The 17,176-nt window shown below is 42.2% G+C and overlaps 1 protein-coding gene across 3 annotated transcripts in view; it reads right to left on the bottom strand.

The window, feature by feature from the left end:
* The window catches only part of TMTC2 (transmembrane O-mannosyltransferase targeting cadherins 2), a 288,272-nt gene extending 274,349 nt beyond the window's left edge, over positions 1–13,923 (bottom strand). For 2 of the 3 annotated variants that reach the window (XM_039387275.1, XM_027744692.2), the window contains exon 1: positions 13,772–13,923. In XM_039387275.1, coding sequence (XP_039243209.1) covers positions 13,772–13,854 — 83 coding nt within the window. In that variant the 5' untranslated portion in view covers positions 13,855–13,923. The remainder of the gene's footprint in view (positions 1–13,771) is intronic. The other variant, XM_027744691.2, reaches the window with a different exon arrangement.
* Between the last annotated feature and the right edge of the window lie 3,253 nt (positions 13,924–17,176).

A 17,176-nucleotide genomic window follows, 5' to 3' on the forward strand; every position in this document is an offset into this window, starting at 1 on the left:
GAACAATGACTAATGAAATAAGGACTCTCTGAACACAGAAAAAAACTTGCTTTTTCTGATTACCATACTCCTTACTATATTTATAAGCTTAGAAATTCCCAAGGGTATAATTTGATACTAATTTAATCACTCTGTTGGAAGAGTCACTGATTGCAGGGTCCATCCCTTCACTTTATCCATGACCAGCGCCGCTAGTGCAGACATAAGATAGCATACAAGTGTAGACAGGATGAAAAATTATGTCATATATATATATATATATATGTCTATTATCATATGTGCAATTAAATATGCATATTAAATGCAACTATCCTGTCATGAATAGGGTTCTTTTTTGTTTTACACTACAAAATACAGCACGATAAGCAGTCTTCCTTGAGCAGCTTATTCTACAAGTGTGCTCACTTACTCTTGGCAAAGACTAAGTCGTAAAATTTCAGGTCCATGCTAAGAACTATCACAGTATCTGCTCTTCCTTAACAGGACTGTGTTCTGCTACCTCATTGTATTTTATACAGGATTTCAGTCCAAGAAAAATGAGGATGGAAAACAAATACTCTCCACTAATATCCTCTCAGCCACATACAGCAGTATAACATGCATTTTCATACTCTACACACAGATGTTTCCCCACGATTTCTTATTGTGAAAGTATGCAAAATAAAGTGCTCTCAGTGCCCTTGCTCAAAGCAAAAACCTTCGGCCATCACACCTACTGTGCTACACAATGAACAGATGTGCCTACATCCTTGCCCACACTAAGATCTAGTACAATTTATATTTTAAACAGAATTGTTTCAATTACACTAGACCAGAAGGATATAAAATTTTGATAAATTATTTTAATCACACCCATTACTGAAAATTCTCATCCATGTCACTTAGATTTTTCCTTAAATATTTACAGAAAGACTGAGGCATAGGTATTAATAAAATACTCTTTATTCTGAAATTCCATAATCTTTTCCGTACTTACATTTTACCTGTGTCTTAGTTCTTTATTTACATGCTTTAGAGTAATTTTATTTACTCAGAAAACAGTACACTCATACTAGGATTCAGTAGTAAGAAACTGAGTTTTAAATCTTTTTGCTTTAAAATAAACTTATACTTTTTCACATCATTAACAATGAACATAGTGTGAACATAACCTAAACTCCTTGCCTATAATAAGTTACAATACAGAGAGCCTCAGTAGAATCTACAAAGTTCAGTCTGCAAGATGTTCAGAATAAGCCAAGCACAGAGCCAAGTTGGTAGATTTAAATATCATGCACAGCATGTGGTTTCTGGAAACTGTGCCTAACAGGGTGGTGCCTTGCTTCAAGCTACTGCATCAGAGCCTTTCAAGATATGTATATCTTGGTGATATCATCATGGTACCTGCAGACTTGTACTATCCAATTTTCCTGCTTAGACAGGACTTCTTCTCCAACACTATCCCCAAGCAGCACTGAGATCTAAAGCTGCATAGAGAGCAGCAAACCTTCTTTCCTGCAAAACCAGTTTATTTCCATACACATCAAGTCAATAGCTCAAAATTACAGTAAGTTGAGCACATATCTTAGTTATATACGGACAAAATGCTACAGGTGTTCCTATACAGTCAGTATTTTCATTATTTTTCAAGAGTAAAATACCAAATATTAATTATTAGTATTGCAAGCTAGCAGACTAGATATGTGGCACACAAATAGGTGAAAGTCAGTATTCCTTAAGGCCTTTCTTTTTTGTGGGATTCTTTCCTCACCTCACCAGACACTCACCCAGCCCCTAAACAAGGTGGCCTTTAATTGTTCTCAGACACGATTGCTCACATTGATTCAAAGTGGAACACTGAGATAAAAAATAGAAAAGTGAGCTGACTGTCCCCTAGAGGAGAAGAGTTTCCTGCAAATTCTCTCACAGGTTTACTGTTGCTTAGCAGATCAGTTGTGTTAACTTATAAACATCAACTTTTTCATTAATATCCTTACATTGTTTTTTTTTGTCATGTACTAGAAGCCGGCTCTAAATTCCAGAGGACCAACTAGCTTCCTTGCTCCCTGGACACCCAGTCCTTACTTTTGCTTTTAACCTTGTATTAGTCAGGCATGAAGCTCCAGTTACCCAAGTCCATCAGGGTAATCCAGGGTTCTGCTTTGAACACATACAAACCTACTCAATCATCATTAAACAAAGCAGATTTAGTGAGACCTTCACAGAATTGCTAGTGTTGGGAGGGACCTCTGGAATCATCTAGTCCAGCATATCTCCATTCCACACTCTCCAAATAAAGCAGGTTCACTTGGAGCAGAGTGCACAGGATTGTGCTCGGGTGGGTTTTGAATTATCTCCAAAGGAGACCCTCCACAACCTCTATGGTTTTTTAATAAAGCAAGTAGAGCAAAACACACCCCAAAGAAACCATGGCCAACCTGCTCTGGCTACACAGCATTTAGACACCTCACAATTCTATGGAAAGGGGAAGGTATATAAAAAAACTTCCCTTTTTTGAGCCCAAGTCATCAATTTAAAATAGCCAGATGCCCACAGCTATTATGAAGATGCCCTTACGAAGGCTCGAGCCACACGGAAACGAACAGCCAGGGACCTACAAAAGATGTGGCTACAGTTGCCAAGAGTTTGCAATCACATCATGAGCAGGAACAGGGTAGGAGAAGCAGAAGCAGTAAGAGCTATAGTAACTTGCACAGTCACTAGGGACACATCCAAACAGCCACAAGCCCATTCAGGTGGAGAGGGCATCTATCTTGGGCTTCACCTGCCAGCAACACTCCATAAGCTACATCACCATAACAGGAACTGAAGCTACGCAACGCTGGTGCAAAGCTGCTTTCAACACCCATTTCAGAGCCCAGGCAGAGCATGAACATGCCTGGCAGCAAACAGCAGCACAGACGGAACTCTGGGGTGATCCAGCTTCAGTCTGGCTCTTTTAGCATGAGGCCAACAACATGAGGAACCATTGTGGCCTTTCCCCATCCTTAAGTCTTCCATCTTCTGAATAAAAAAGCATTTGGAGAACTCTCCAGAAGCACGATGTCTATTAAAGAGAAATACTAATATTTTTAACAAGCCAAGTGATTTACACGCAAGAGATGAGTAAAGTACTGTGAAATGGAATAGAACATAAACTCCATCTTTTCACACAAATAGAAAATTTATTCAAGTATACCGGTATAACAAAGAAGCTATAAAGAACTGTTTGTGCTATAAAATGAAAGCTGCTAGACACAAAAATGCCATTTTAGTTGATTTAATTTTTTCATCATTCTCTTAGTACTTTATATTTCATCAGGTTTTATTTATACAGCCAAGCAGCATTTAAATTATTTTTTTGGCACTGGAACCTCAATTCAGATCAAAGTGATTTAAAAAGCCTAAGTTTTGTTCTGCTTTAATTATAAAAATGTAAAAGATCTGAAGTTTAATTACAAATAATTAGTTAAAAAAGGAAACCTTTCTTCTGCAACTAACATTAGTTTTGCCAGACCAATCTTCTTTTCTTCCTTAAAAAAAAACACCCACAAACAAAACAACCTTTAAAAGTTTCCTCAAGTACAACTGAAAGTGTTTGAAGAAAATGAAACACATACACCAAAAATTCATGGAATTTATTACCAGAAAATTCTTCCTATAATTCAAGATTTTGCAGCAAGGAAATACATAGATAGATGCGTACCATACCTAGAAGTATCTTCCCAGGAACTGTACAGTATTTCTTTTTGGCATGGGAGCTGGGAAGAGGCCTGGAAAGCCAAAGAAAGGATGGTAGAATGAGAGCAACCTTGCTAGAGATTCTCAAACCAAACTTCCAAACCAAGCTTCACAAATTATTTCAAAGAGTTGCCCAAGATTCACTGACTAAATTCTGGCATGAACAAGGTCAGATGGGCCAATACAGGGAGGCTTAATCAGAGACATAAATATTCTCCTCATTTTAGTGGTATCTAGGGTGCTGATGTATAACACACAAAACAAGGTTTCTTAAGATCCTGCCTCACTTCTAAGTCTAATTTCTTTATCTTTTTATTAAAATAATTTAAAAAATCAACACTTCTGCTACACTAAGCAGTCATATCAGATAAATACAGTATCAAATACAAGAGAGAACATGACAGCACCTTCATCTTCACATAACTCTTGGAAATGACAGGATAAAACACAGCACAGCATTCCTTCAAATATATTTTTATTTTAAAAGAAAAAATCTATTTTTAAAAAGCATATGAAGCATGAAAAAAAGAGGATATAGCAGAAGGTTCATGATCTAGAGAACAACAGCTACAAGTTCCACCACAGAGTCACACTCAAAGTGTGGGCTCCTTCCACTTCAGTAACAGAAATCCACAGTGTTATTTTGGGTTAGGAAAGCTACTCTAAAGGCCAGAGGTGACTGCAGGCATCTCATCTGAATTTCCAAGTGGACCTAATCCCCTTCTCGAAGTAGCCCAGTAAGTACATATCCCCCAAAACAAAGTAGCCAGCCAAACATAACTGATTGTGACCCAGGAAAGTTGACAGGCTCTAAAATGAAACCAAGGACATTCCAAAGTTTCCAAAGTTCTACAATATCACATAAAGGCTAAAATCACCAAGAGGATCAGTCTACAAAAGAGAAACTACTGAACAGCCTATAAAGGCGCAGGCATTGTGAGCTTTAAAAAGGAGATTTTTAAGTGTATATTTAATGTGCTGCTTTGCACATTGGGCAGCAAGATCCTCCCATTGTCTTCTAAAAGGCCTACCATTGAAAACACACTCTGAAAACAACGAAATCCAACTACACATGCACAAAAGACTTGGAGAAACCAAAGTTAAAGTCCCAGAAGAAGACTTTTGGAATGAATTCTCACTTCAAGGTTTCATACGAGAAACCAGAAAAAAATTATTCATTTGCAAAAAAATCAAATTATTCTGGATTAGGAATTCCAATTCTCCCCATGTTGCCTCCAAGATGTTGATCTATTACTTTATAACCCCATGAATTGTATATTTCAATGCAAAGCGACTAGTAAAAGACTGTCAAGTATACAGGCATTAATATAGTAAAGAACTTCAGTTTGACAACTCACACCCTCACAGCAGCTTGAACTCTGGGTATGCTACAACATACCTCAGGGAAATATCCTGGGGTAAAAGGCAGGCACAGAATTTACCGCAAGACACATGGTTCCAAAACCAGCCACACGCTGAATATTTAGACTTTAAATTACAATAGGGCAGACCTTCTCTGCCTACCTTCTAGAGGCATCTTCAGCACATCAATCTCTTTTACACACATGCCTGTCTCCTGGAGTCCTTTATCTCCCGTTGGAATCTGGATGAAGACATATCAAGGAGCTCTTTGATAAAACCAAACAGTTTGGTGCTGATTGGGTGGATTTCTGGGCTTGGTTTTAACTGTGATATTCCACAATAAAGGGCTTGGCTGACCCATATCTACAGACAAGTTTTATTTTCCTGGTACCAGTGTTAATTCTTAAAGATCTTTATAATGGACAACATCCAGTGCCTCAGCGTTCTTTTTTTCCCTCCTCCACTAAGTAATTATGTCACCTTAAACCACTGCAAACATCAACCTAAAGAGACTATTTCCAATGAAAAGTATTTTTCAGTGCTTTATTCATACACTGGAACTCCATGCTGGGTTTTTTAGTACCAAAGTAAATAACCACTACCAGCTTCAATAGTTGCTGAGAAAACGTTAAGAACTATTTTAAACAGCATCAACTGTGAAATATTCCTGCATGGAAATTGGAGGCTGGATGCTGAAAAAGGCACTCCTGATGCACCACAACACTGGAAGTCTATGCACTTAGCCAGGCACCACCTCCTAAAGAAAAGTACCCAACTGACAGAGCATCCAACTCCGAGCTACATTCCTTTGCATCAGAGGGAGAGAAAATTCTTAGAAAAGCAGTTAAAAACTAAAGTTACACTTACTCAGAGCAGGTAACCAAGCAATTGGAAATGCTGTGTACAGAAATGAAATGGTATTTCTAAGTTGGGACTGCAGATAAACACATGCAGTGTATCTTTTATTTAGGTATTTGAGAGTGTTCAAAGACTGACTTCCCACGTAAACACTGGGGTAGGTCATTTTACAGTGATGACGGGGAAGTCTAGAGTGTGGTTCCTAGGCCCAGCACCAGTTATTAACTGCTATATATAAAAAGTCACAAAGGTAGGAAGAAAAGACGGGACAGAGATCTAGGAAGAGTTTAGGCTGCTGCTGAGTGGGTGTGTTTCGATGACCATTTTGGTCACTGAATCATGACCCTGTTTCAAGAGTTCAAGTATTTTTTTTTAAGTACACAAATTACCAAGCTGCATGGAAATAGCATCCAGGCACTGGCAAAGATGCTACCAATTACTATAGTTCTGCTACCACTTACCGTGCTGTTCCTGAACTCGTACTGGACTAGCTGACTAAAACACGCAGCAGTTAAAATTATACAATCCTCTCATTAGCAAAATAGCCTAGAGTAATGCTAAGTGCAGAAATACGTACCCTGGGAACAGGATGCTAAATTCAGAAAAACCTGTCCTCCCCTGAACCACAAGGTCAGAGGTCGGGGCACGCTTTTCTGGGTCTATTGACAGGTTGGTGAATAACAGGGGATGCCACAGACCAGTCCAGTCATCTGAAAGTAACGGTTTGTACCATCATGTGGAAAATCCTGGTTCAATTACCTGTCAGTCTCTGGCTTTCTGGGCCAGCTGGGACTAGGAGTGCTCCTGAGGCCAATGTGCTTAAATCCTGCCGAGAAGGAAATGATCTCAGGCAGTCAGTGACCCCTGCAAATAAATTAAGGAGCCTTTGTGGTAGACTAATGAGAAGCCTATCCAGCTCTCTGCTGGAAGACAGATGCCAAAAAAGATGTGGTCTCAAATTTTAGGTACACAACAAAATACTGCTATTTAATATAATGATAGTATATATACCTACATGTGTTTTTAGAGGTTACACTGATTCTTAACAGTTTTTGAAGAACCAATGTGGGCCATTTGAATAAACCACTGGATAAAAAAAGATATAGAAGACAAAACATCTTAAGCTAAAAGCACGATAATTCTAAAACAAAGAGCAATTAAAAAGATGAAGGGAGGACGAAAATAAGGGGCATGAAGACAGTAAATGAGTATTATATCCCTCCAAGTGAAACCTCCCACTATTCTGGAAAAGCCTCCTCATGAAGCCACTAGGACAACGAAGGCTAACAGAGTAATTCACAGTGTCCTAGGGAACACAAGGATTAGTATTCAAGGAAGCCACTTTTACTTTTTCTCTCTCTCAAAGCTTAATGAGGCCAGGAAAGGCCAGTGTGGTAAAGCATCATCAACGAGCCATCCCCAGTTACAGAGGCTGGCTGACAAAATTTCATCAGCTTCAACAGTCTGATTTACCGATTTTCTTTTTCCTTGAAGTGAAACAGAGATTGATAGATTACTTGATCCTTGGCTGCTGCCCCAGTGATCCAGCTTGTTTCTTTGTTTCACAACAAGCTGTCACACACAAACAGCAGCAACCCTGTGCTAGCCTGAAGCATCCTCTGAAGACGAAGCCAAGTGCATGTCGCTGCCTTCGAAGATGTCTGTTATAAGCTATTCACAGGTCTGAAAAATATTTCAACTGTCTTGAAGTAACAAACTGAGCAGTAGTGTTGACATGCTAAGTAATATTTAGGATGCCATTCCAAAAAACACCTTCTTCTGACTCTTGAAGTTTCATTTAACAACGGGCTAGCCTTTGGGGAAAAATGGTTAGTATGGAGCTCTGCAGAGGGTGAAACTGGGAAAGAAACTGCACCCTCTTAGCAGGGAGGGACTGCCTGTGCAAACAATAACACAAATATCTCAAGTCTGGAGGACTATCCTGAGACTGTAAGCATACGACTTAAGAACCTGATCTATAGAGGTGAAATTCTACTGCCATCCTGACTTAAAAAACCTGCCCACAGAGCAAGCTCCCACCCTAAATGAAGATAAGGAGAGTTTATACGATCAATCACGCCAAGCAGGACAGCAGACGGAGTTCAAAGGTTGCCAAGCCCAAAGGCATAGGTTTCCACAGTCAAGAGAAATTCCCAAATTTATTTAAAAATCTGAGGGCCAAAGAACAAAGAACTTTGAGCATAAGGTTCAGGTCTCCAGATAAAAGAAACAACCATTTCAACAAAAATTAGAGTTAAAAGAACATTGAGGGAAATGGACAGTTTAAAAAGGTTTCTTTTCCAAAAAGAAGACAGTTAACCCAAAAGCTGAGTAAAGCCTATAAAATATTTAGAAATAAAAATTTTAAAAATCTAACCTGAAACACTGGTGCAAAGAACAGATTCACTTTTACATAAGTAACAATAAGAATAAGCATCTCTCTCTTCTGATTTACTCTGTTTTTCCAACTGTATATTTGGAGTACCTTTAACCCCAGGTTGGCAGCAGGCTTGCATCTACAGCTTCAGCATTAAATATTTCAGCTAAAGAAAGAAATTCCATAAACAAAGAGCAAAGTCTGATTCAGTCAACTTCACATAAAAAAATTTTTAAAAGGTCCTAGCAGCCAACAACAAGGGAAAGGCAAACTTCCAGATGAGAGAAGTAAAGGAGCTCTAATTCATCACTCTTGCAGCTATCAGATGGTTAACAAATTGAGATGAGATACTTTGGAGCCTTTTCAGTGACTTTCACTCTGGCAAACTTTAAGGATTCAGAAGTGCAGCTGGAATACATATGGGAGATGCTGGAGAAAGCTGATCATTTCAATTTGTAACTCCATTGTGTGCTGGAAGAACTTCCTGCAGATGAGGCACATCCCATCGGTGACTCAGGGAGACTCTCTGTCTGCTAACAGTCATGAATTTATTCTCTGAACCAGCTACCATGACATGCTTTATGTTAGTGTTACATGTGCAACAAGAAAGCCTGTGGGGGCATAATTTCTTTTTTGCTTCCAAAAATCTCTATACTATAACATCTCAAAAGAAAAAAAAAAAATAAAAAAAAAATAAAAATAAAAATATTTGATGAAAATAAGACTTCACATTTTTCATATTTTGATCAAAGTCTTTCACTTAACACAACTTTTTATGCACAAACCCTTTTAAAATCAAAATCCAAACGTATTTTCAGGTTACGTTCAGCATTTATAAATGAAACTGGTATCAATTTAATAGATTATTATTGTGCCAGGTTCATCCCATTAGTTACTGGTTCACTTGATTAATACTCAACTACAACACCTGAAAACTACACAGCCCAAGTTACTTAGGCATCTTCTTCAGGTTACTTTTTTCCTTCATGAATATGTTAAAAAGCCACTGTTTCATAAACAAATTATCTTTATGGTGGTTTGAAATTAGCATGCAGAAGATAGAATAGAGGGGACAAAGGGAAAACACTACAGAGAACACACACAAGTCCGTGTCTTCCCAAACCAACCTCATTGTTGGAATTCAGTTTTCAGCCACTTGCAAACTGAAGCTACTAAAAGCTACTGGAGAGGTGCACTTGGAGCTGAAAAACTGAAAGTAGATGACAAAAAGGGGCCATAAAAATCAGAGATGTAAATTAATAATCAAATATACACACACAACAAGGAGACAGATGGTGAGCAATTTTCCCCAGTGTACTTACACTTGTTCTTCTAGTGCGCGTATTTGGGTCACTTGCTAGATTAAATCTCATGTGGCAGACCCGATAGAGGTACCGTCAAATGTGTATGGGCTCGGCCTGTTTTTAAATTTTGCATGTCTGACACCACAGCATGAAAACATTTATCATGATTTCTTCATCAACGCAGTTTGGAATATTGCCCAGCGACTTTGAAACAAGGCTGATGGATATTTTCTACCATCAGTAAGGCTGCCTCATTCAGGCCAGCTAAATAAAATGCAGTACAAGCTAGAGAAAGTTGGTCTGCACTACCAAATCTCATGGAAGAGACCTACATGGACACAGACATGTCTGTACGCGTTTTCCAGAGCACAAGTTTTGTCCATGTGTCCTTGAGAAAACACATCACTTGAGGTTAAAGGTTCTTACTCTTCTTAAAATATGCCTTTCTTCTGACATTTAGGAGAAGAAAGGAACACCTCAATGGATGAGTTGCTTTTGACATGTTCGCTTTAACAATGCATGACCTCAGATACGCAGAACACTAAATCTTCCACACTCCAGCTATAACGTGACAGTGACCTGTCTGAGTTAGCACAGGTCACATGAAGGACTACAGCTTCAATGTAAGGCACCTGCAGATCAAACTGCTTATTGGGAGGGGGAGGGGGGCAGAGGAGGCTTAAATGGCAAGGAAAAATAATAATGCAGATGTGTAAGCCTAATTGCAGCAATGGGTTTCCCTCCTGTAATACTGGTAGATATTAGCATGAAACACGAACTACATGTGCAGAGATTAGCCCTCCTTAATCTGCCAAAAATCTGGATTTAACATGGTGCAACAAGCAACATCTTCAACGCACCTGCAGGAATGGCAATTGCATTTCTCCCTACCCCATCACCATTTCCAAGATGATTTTGCTCAGCAATAAACAAACCTTTATTATCAAGCAATGTGAGCTACTCTGGCATTACATCAACATCTAAATATTTCCACCACCTCTTCCCTCATTATCTCTTGTTTTGGGTTACTGCATGCTGCATTCAGCTTCAAATAAAAAAAAAAATAAGTAAAAAGAGGAAAAAATGCATCTATTTGCTTCTAGATGAACAAGGGGGTTCGTAGTTCATAAGTAACTAGGAAATATCATAGCTGTCTGTGAGAATTATAGAAGCAGGGACCAGGATGGCAAAAGCTTGTGTTTTCTAGGTCTACACCTACATGGAAGGAAAAAAAAAAAAAAAAAAGCAGTGCTTCTTTACACTGGCTCTCGTGTTTAAAGACTGTCACTTTCATTCAAAGTAATCGGTAAGTCAATTGATCAAAAATATCACGTTTGTACTGATTAGGCATGTGCCATATATATGCTTAGTCTGAAAGAAACAACAAGTTAGGCAGACTAATGACCAAAAGTAAGAACATGTACATTTGCTCACTCAACTTCCCCAGGCTTTAAATTCATTCAATTTCAGTTTAATTGGGTGAAGGGTGGGAAATAAAATATTGAATCCTTCGATATAGAGTCATAAAGCCCAGACTACAAGCAAGTTTGTTATGTCACTGTCCATACAGTCTTTGGTTTGGTGCCACGTTGCTGCTAAAATATTAAGTTTTACCATTGGGAAATTGATTTTGCTATAAGAAGTTTTATGATGCCACTTAATCTTGCCCAACCTACGTAAAAAAATACAGAAAGCAATTACAGACAGCCTTTATGTAGTAAGCTTGATCACTATATTAAAAAGAGAACAGTCTGATGTAATTTCAATATGATGGCAAAGGAAGCAGAAAAAGCCATGGCAACATGCTGCCCTCCTGAAACAAGACATTGCAGGTTCCCAGCTTAAATGCAAAATCTTTATTCACTTAAAGTTAGTAGCATGATCCATCTCCCTCATGGAGGGCTGTGTCCTGCAGCTCCAGCACCAACCTCCTTTTCTAGTGCTACATTTCAAGAGGGCTCCTGCAGGGCAGCAAGATCCTGTGATTACAGTTGAAAGAATACTTCGGGTCTGAGAGCCTGCCTCTTTGAATAGATAAACCTTTCTAGTTCAACAATTACTAGCACGAAACAGCCATTTCTGCCTTGTCCCTTCCAGTACTGCAATTGAAAAATATCCTAATTAGATGACCCCCACATACAGAAATGCCATTAACTGGCTTTCAAAGCACTCTAGCCAATGCCTAAATCTTAGCTACAATGACAGTACTTTATTTAGCTAGGAGGTAAACACATAAACAAAACAGTATTTTAGAACACCTTCTAAATAGCCTGGGATTAGTACTAGCAAAGACAGTGTGAGATTACCTTTTCCACCCTCTCTGAGATTACACTCAAATGCTGTTTTTTTCTAACTGCATTAAAGCACACTCAGGAAAGATCAAGAGTAACCTTGACCTCCACATCAATAGCACCAGGTTGTACTTCAAATTGCTTTCCATGCCTAACCAATTTGAACGGGCCTACAGGACAGGCTTATAAGCATGTCCTTAAACAACCCAGTTTTGCCCAAACATTGCAACATATGCTATATAGGGTTATATACATATATATATGTTATATATAAATATTCCACAACTCCTGAAGTTCCTAACTATAACAAGGTGTTTAAAACAGTATCAGTGTGTCAAAGCATTCGCTACTTTCTACTTATCCAACTCAGACCTCCCATTACAGAGTAACAGCTAATTTTTTCTTTTATTGTTTGTGAATGAAGTCTCAAAATTTTAAAATAGGTTTAAGAAAAATCATTGTAGGAAATTGGAAGACTCACAGAAACCTAAAACCACTTAATTGCTCACAAGGCTTCAAGTGTATGTAAATGACCTGAAGGGCTGAAGCCTGAATTGCCACATTCTGCAGCCAACTCTGTTTCCAGCCACAGACCTAGACCAGGACTAACACTTGGCATTTGCTTTCAGTATAATAGATTTAATAGTAGCAAGCCTTGAAAATAGGGGGGGATATTCTGGAAGCAGTGACAGATCCTTAAACACGGCAGGTGCACTGTAATATCGCTTAAGGGAGAAAAATTCCAAGTTTAGTAACTAATCTACTCCAGGACAGGCAACTTGTTTCCCAAGGCAAATGCCTAATTAAGGACAGATCTGACCCTTTTGCATCCCATCAGCGCGCCGGGAAGTTCAGCTCACCCGACAAACATCTTCCTGCTCAGGCACATACCCAATCCCACCTCACTGTGATTCCTCGCGTCCCCCCTCTCACATCAAAGGCTCCAAGGCATCGACCCTGCCGGACAGCTGCGTGGAGTTCGCGGGCATCGGGAACTTGCACCGCGCCGCAGGGACCCTCCGCTTTACACACCCCACCCAGGGGCACTCAGTCACTCCCTCGCATACACAGACACCCCTTACGGGTGGCCAGCTCCCGGAGGACTCCAGACGCGCTGCCGGGACGGGACGGGGCAGGGCGAGCCGCGCCGAGCCCCCGCTCGCCCGCCTGCACCCGGGGCCACAGAGAGAGGCTGATGAAAAGCTGTCAAAGTCAATCCCTGCTCACTTTTTGGATGGTTTAATTCCAATGGAGCATGAATCACCCCAGGACGGTTAATAAGTTTAGCCAGGCGTGCTGTTCTCCCTAATACATTATAATTATGCATCTGTTTTAAATGCTATCAGATTAAGTCACCGGAAAAGGCACAAAGCGGTATTTCCCCAGCCTGCGAACAGCGCCTTCCCGCAGCTCTGGTGGGCAGGTACGGCCAGGAGAGGAGCAGGTGGGGAGCCCAGCCCCAGCCAGCCCCGCGCCGGTCCCGCCGGCGGGGCTGCGCTCCCGGGAGAAGCCGGGCAGCGGGGGCGACTTCCCGCGCGGGGCTCGGTCCCGGGGGAGCGCCGCGACGGGACGGGAGACGGCCGCGCGCCCCGCTGGCACCGCGCATCAGGGATCAGCCCGGGACATGCCAAGTTAGAGCGGCGGGTCCCTTCCCGCTGCTTGGGGCTGGAAAGGACCGAGTCCAAGCTGTCAAAGCCCCGGGAGCGGCGGGTGCCGCCGCGGCCACCCAGAGCCCAGGAGCCACCGGGACCCTCCGGCGCCACCCCGGACACCCCGAGGGGGGCGGCCAAAACCCCGCTCCCAACAGGTGGGCAGCCCCCGCCCGCCCACCCACCCAGCCCCGCCGCTCCCCGCCCTACCTGTCATCGTAGCAGAAGTCGGCGCCCAGGGTGTTGAGGTACAGGGCGAGCCCTAGGGCGCTGCTCAACAACTCCGCGATCATCTCTCCGCCTGCCGCCGCCGCTCTCGCACCGAGGCAGCCCCCCGCCCTGCCTGGCCTCCCGCGCCAGCCCCGCCGCGCCACCCCCGCGCCCCCCGGCACCACGGGGCGCTGCTCCGCGCTCCGCCGGCCGCCGCAGCCTGACGGCGTCCCCCCGCTCCGCCGCCCCTACCCCATGGCAGCGGGGCGAGCGGCGGGGAGAGCGCGGATGGGCTGAGTGGAGCGGGGCACGTCTCCAGCTCCCGCCCTCCTCCCGCGGCGCCACGGCACTGCCGCGGCTCCGGCTCCGGCCCGCACCCCTCTCGCTACCGAGCCAGGCGCCGCCGCCGAGGCTCTGAGAGCGCCCGCGTGGGGCGCCCCGGGCTCCCACCGCGCCTGCGCGCGGGCCCGCCCCGCGCCCGCCCCTCCGCGCCCCGCCCCGCGGCCCCCGCGCCCGGGCCGTGCTGAGGCGGCCCCGCGGCAGCGGCCGCGCTGGGTCCGGCGGGGCGGGCGGGGGCGGGCGTGCTCCGCTGCCGCCGGTAATCGCCGAGCGCTACCTTCTTCGAGGGGCTGTTCTCTTTCCCCTTTTCTCCTTTCAACGTTTTCCTTTTTCTGTTTTCTTTATGACTTCAGTCGTTTTTCTCTCTTTTCAGTTGCTTTTTCTTTATTGTCATTTTTCTTTTTTCTTACTTTCTTTTCCTTTCTTTTCCCTTTTTCTCTGTTCCCCTTTTCTCTTCTTCCCTTTCCTGTCTTTTTTTTCCTTGTTTTCCCGTTCCCCTTTTCCCCCTTTTCTTCTTTTTACTTAGCCCCCAAAAATAGGTCAGATTAGTTAGAAAGAGAGGGCCCTTACCACTGTGGATGGGATGCCAGAGCAGGAGATTCCACGCCCCCAACTTGTCCACAGCCTGGTATTTCCCTCTCTACTGGTGTGAACATCCACGGGGAGCCCTTAGCTGAGCTTCCAGTTAAGCAAAACCGAAGGGAAACCACTGATACTTGGCAGACGGGGGCTGGAAACAAAGGCACCCCAAGGCAAAGGAGCGCTACAAACTGGGGATCCCTCAGGACAGCCCCACATTGGGGTGCTGCCTGCGCGAGGCGAGGTGGCATAGCTTGAGCTGCACACTGCAAGTGGGACAGATAAGTAGACTGTGAAGGAAACCCAGCCAGGGGAAATAACGCACTGAAAACGTCTTTTGGAATTCTTGGGATATAGAGGCATGAAGTTATAGAATGGGTTTGGGTCCATCAAGCTGATTACTTATTTTTTATAGAGAGTTTTTAAAATGTTGCCTCTTTTTGCTGCTAGCCAGCCCTTTTGTTTAACTATTTTCTCATGATTTCCATCAAGTTGCACATCACGCTGTCTCTGAAGAATAGGAGTCTGTACATCAAGCTGTGTCTAATAAATTGAGGACCTTTTAACAAGTTTTCTTTCTCCCCTATGTGATTATTTAATGCTGTTCTTTGCAACCTCAAAATATATGAAGTGCATTAAGACCTTTTTCAAGCAATGCTTGAAGTGCTTCTGTAAAGTCTGCCCCAAGTGTCACAAACATCTCAGCTGCTTCTACTTAGATTCAGGGAGTGTGTTATCTCCATCAGTGACAGTAATTGCAGACATGGGGGGAGGGTGCATTTTGTTGAGAATATTAAAGCTTTGAGGGACCTTATTGAACCCATTAGCAGATCACATTGATCTGGCATTAAACTTTTCAGCCTGAAGCACAGAACATAGTAACCTAGGTTTTAAAGAGTTGGTACTCTTTGTCAGAAGACCTATGATTCTTCCTTTAAAATGCCAATTCTCAATCTGATTATGGACCTACTGCTAAGATCCCAGTCATCATGACTTAGTCCTTCTTGCTGCAGTGAAATTGCTGAGCTTACACACTAGATTTGCACAGCTCTTTCTCTGGAACATCCTAATAAACTCTGCATAAAAAGCAGTGTAATTGCTGCTGAGTCACCATGGCAGAAGTCTCTTGTTATCCATCAAAAGCATATGTATTTTTTCTTCAAAGAGGCAGAACTACTGACTGAGGTAGATGAGGGCTAGCAGAAAAGCTTTAGAAACAAAGAAATCCTCCAGGAAAAAAATGTTTAACAAAGTCTGACACTGTCTAATAAAAGCAAATGTGAAGAAAGGGTAGGATGAAGACTGTGTAGAAAGTTCTTGCTCCCCAGGACATCCCAAGTGCTCCAGGGTAGCTGGAGATAGTATTAGGGCTCCATCAGCCTATCCAAGTGGATTTAGCTACACTGACAAGAATCCATAAAGTCTATCTTGCAGAGATGTTTCTCTGTATAAACAAAGGGTAAGTTTCCTCCCAATGGCAAGAGCTTTCTCTGATGGAGATAACCTGCTTTATAGAAAGAAATAGATGGCAACGTATGCATGCACCGCCCTACCTGTCAGCTCTGGGACTCTGCAAGTCAGGCCAAGCTGGGGGCAGCAGCCAGAAAGAGCCAGTGCAGAAAACTGGAGACAAGTTCAACACAAAAATTATTGTCCTTGTTAAGCAAACAACACCACAGAAGAAAACAAGAGGGTAGAAATCAAATCATGATAGAACAATTCCTTCTTTTCCTTAATTAGTTAAAAGTATTAAATGCATGGAGTTATGAAAGACATTATAATTTACTATAGCATCCAGAGATATAAGATAACATTCTGATTCATAGCAGATTTACACTGTGATGTACAGTAATCCCAAGGTGTCAGAAGAGATAATTTAGAAGTTCAGATCTGGCACTAAGCTGACATTTTGAAAACAGCCTTCACTTCCAGAAAGTCACACACTAGTATCAGGGAAAAGGGAAGATGTGTAGGATTGTAACCGCACATAATAATAACAATAACTGTAAAGATAACTAGAGTTATGCAGTCTAACAGCCGATCTATTGTGTATAGCTTAGTCGACAAATTCACCTTATTTTGCTTTATTGCAAGTATGGCAATCAAAATGATCTGTCTTAATACCAGTTGGGAAATTTCTTCATTAAAGACATTATAGACTCTGAGTCACTGTACTACAGTATACTTCACCTAAACTGTGCCTGAAAGATTAAGTTGTGGCACAGCATGTAGAAATACATGTCTGTCACAGTGACAGATTTGGTTAACCGGTCATTGACTATGAGACTTTAAATGTCAGGGTAATGCATGTGGTACAGATCCCTCAACAGATTAGATTAGACACTTCAATTTCTATACACTGGGTTCATTTGCTGGAGCTTGTAGAAAATATTTGTGTCAGATTCCTTAAAGCATCTGAGAAGAGAAAGGCTAACCCCTTAAAAGCTGTTGGGTTTTTGGATATTAAGTGTTACTATAGGAATAATC

Source organism: Pipra filicauda, unplaced genomic scaffold, assembly GCF_003945595.2.
Source record: "Pipra filicauda isolate LSUMZ 115617 unplaced genomic scaffold, ASM394559v2 scaffold54_size4384275_pilon, whole genome shotgun sequence".
NCBI lineage: Eukaryota > Metazoa > Chordata > Aves > Passeriformes > Pipridae > Pipra > Pipra filicauda.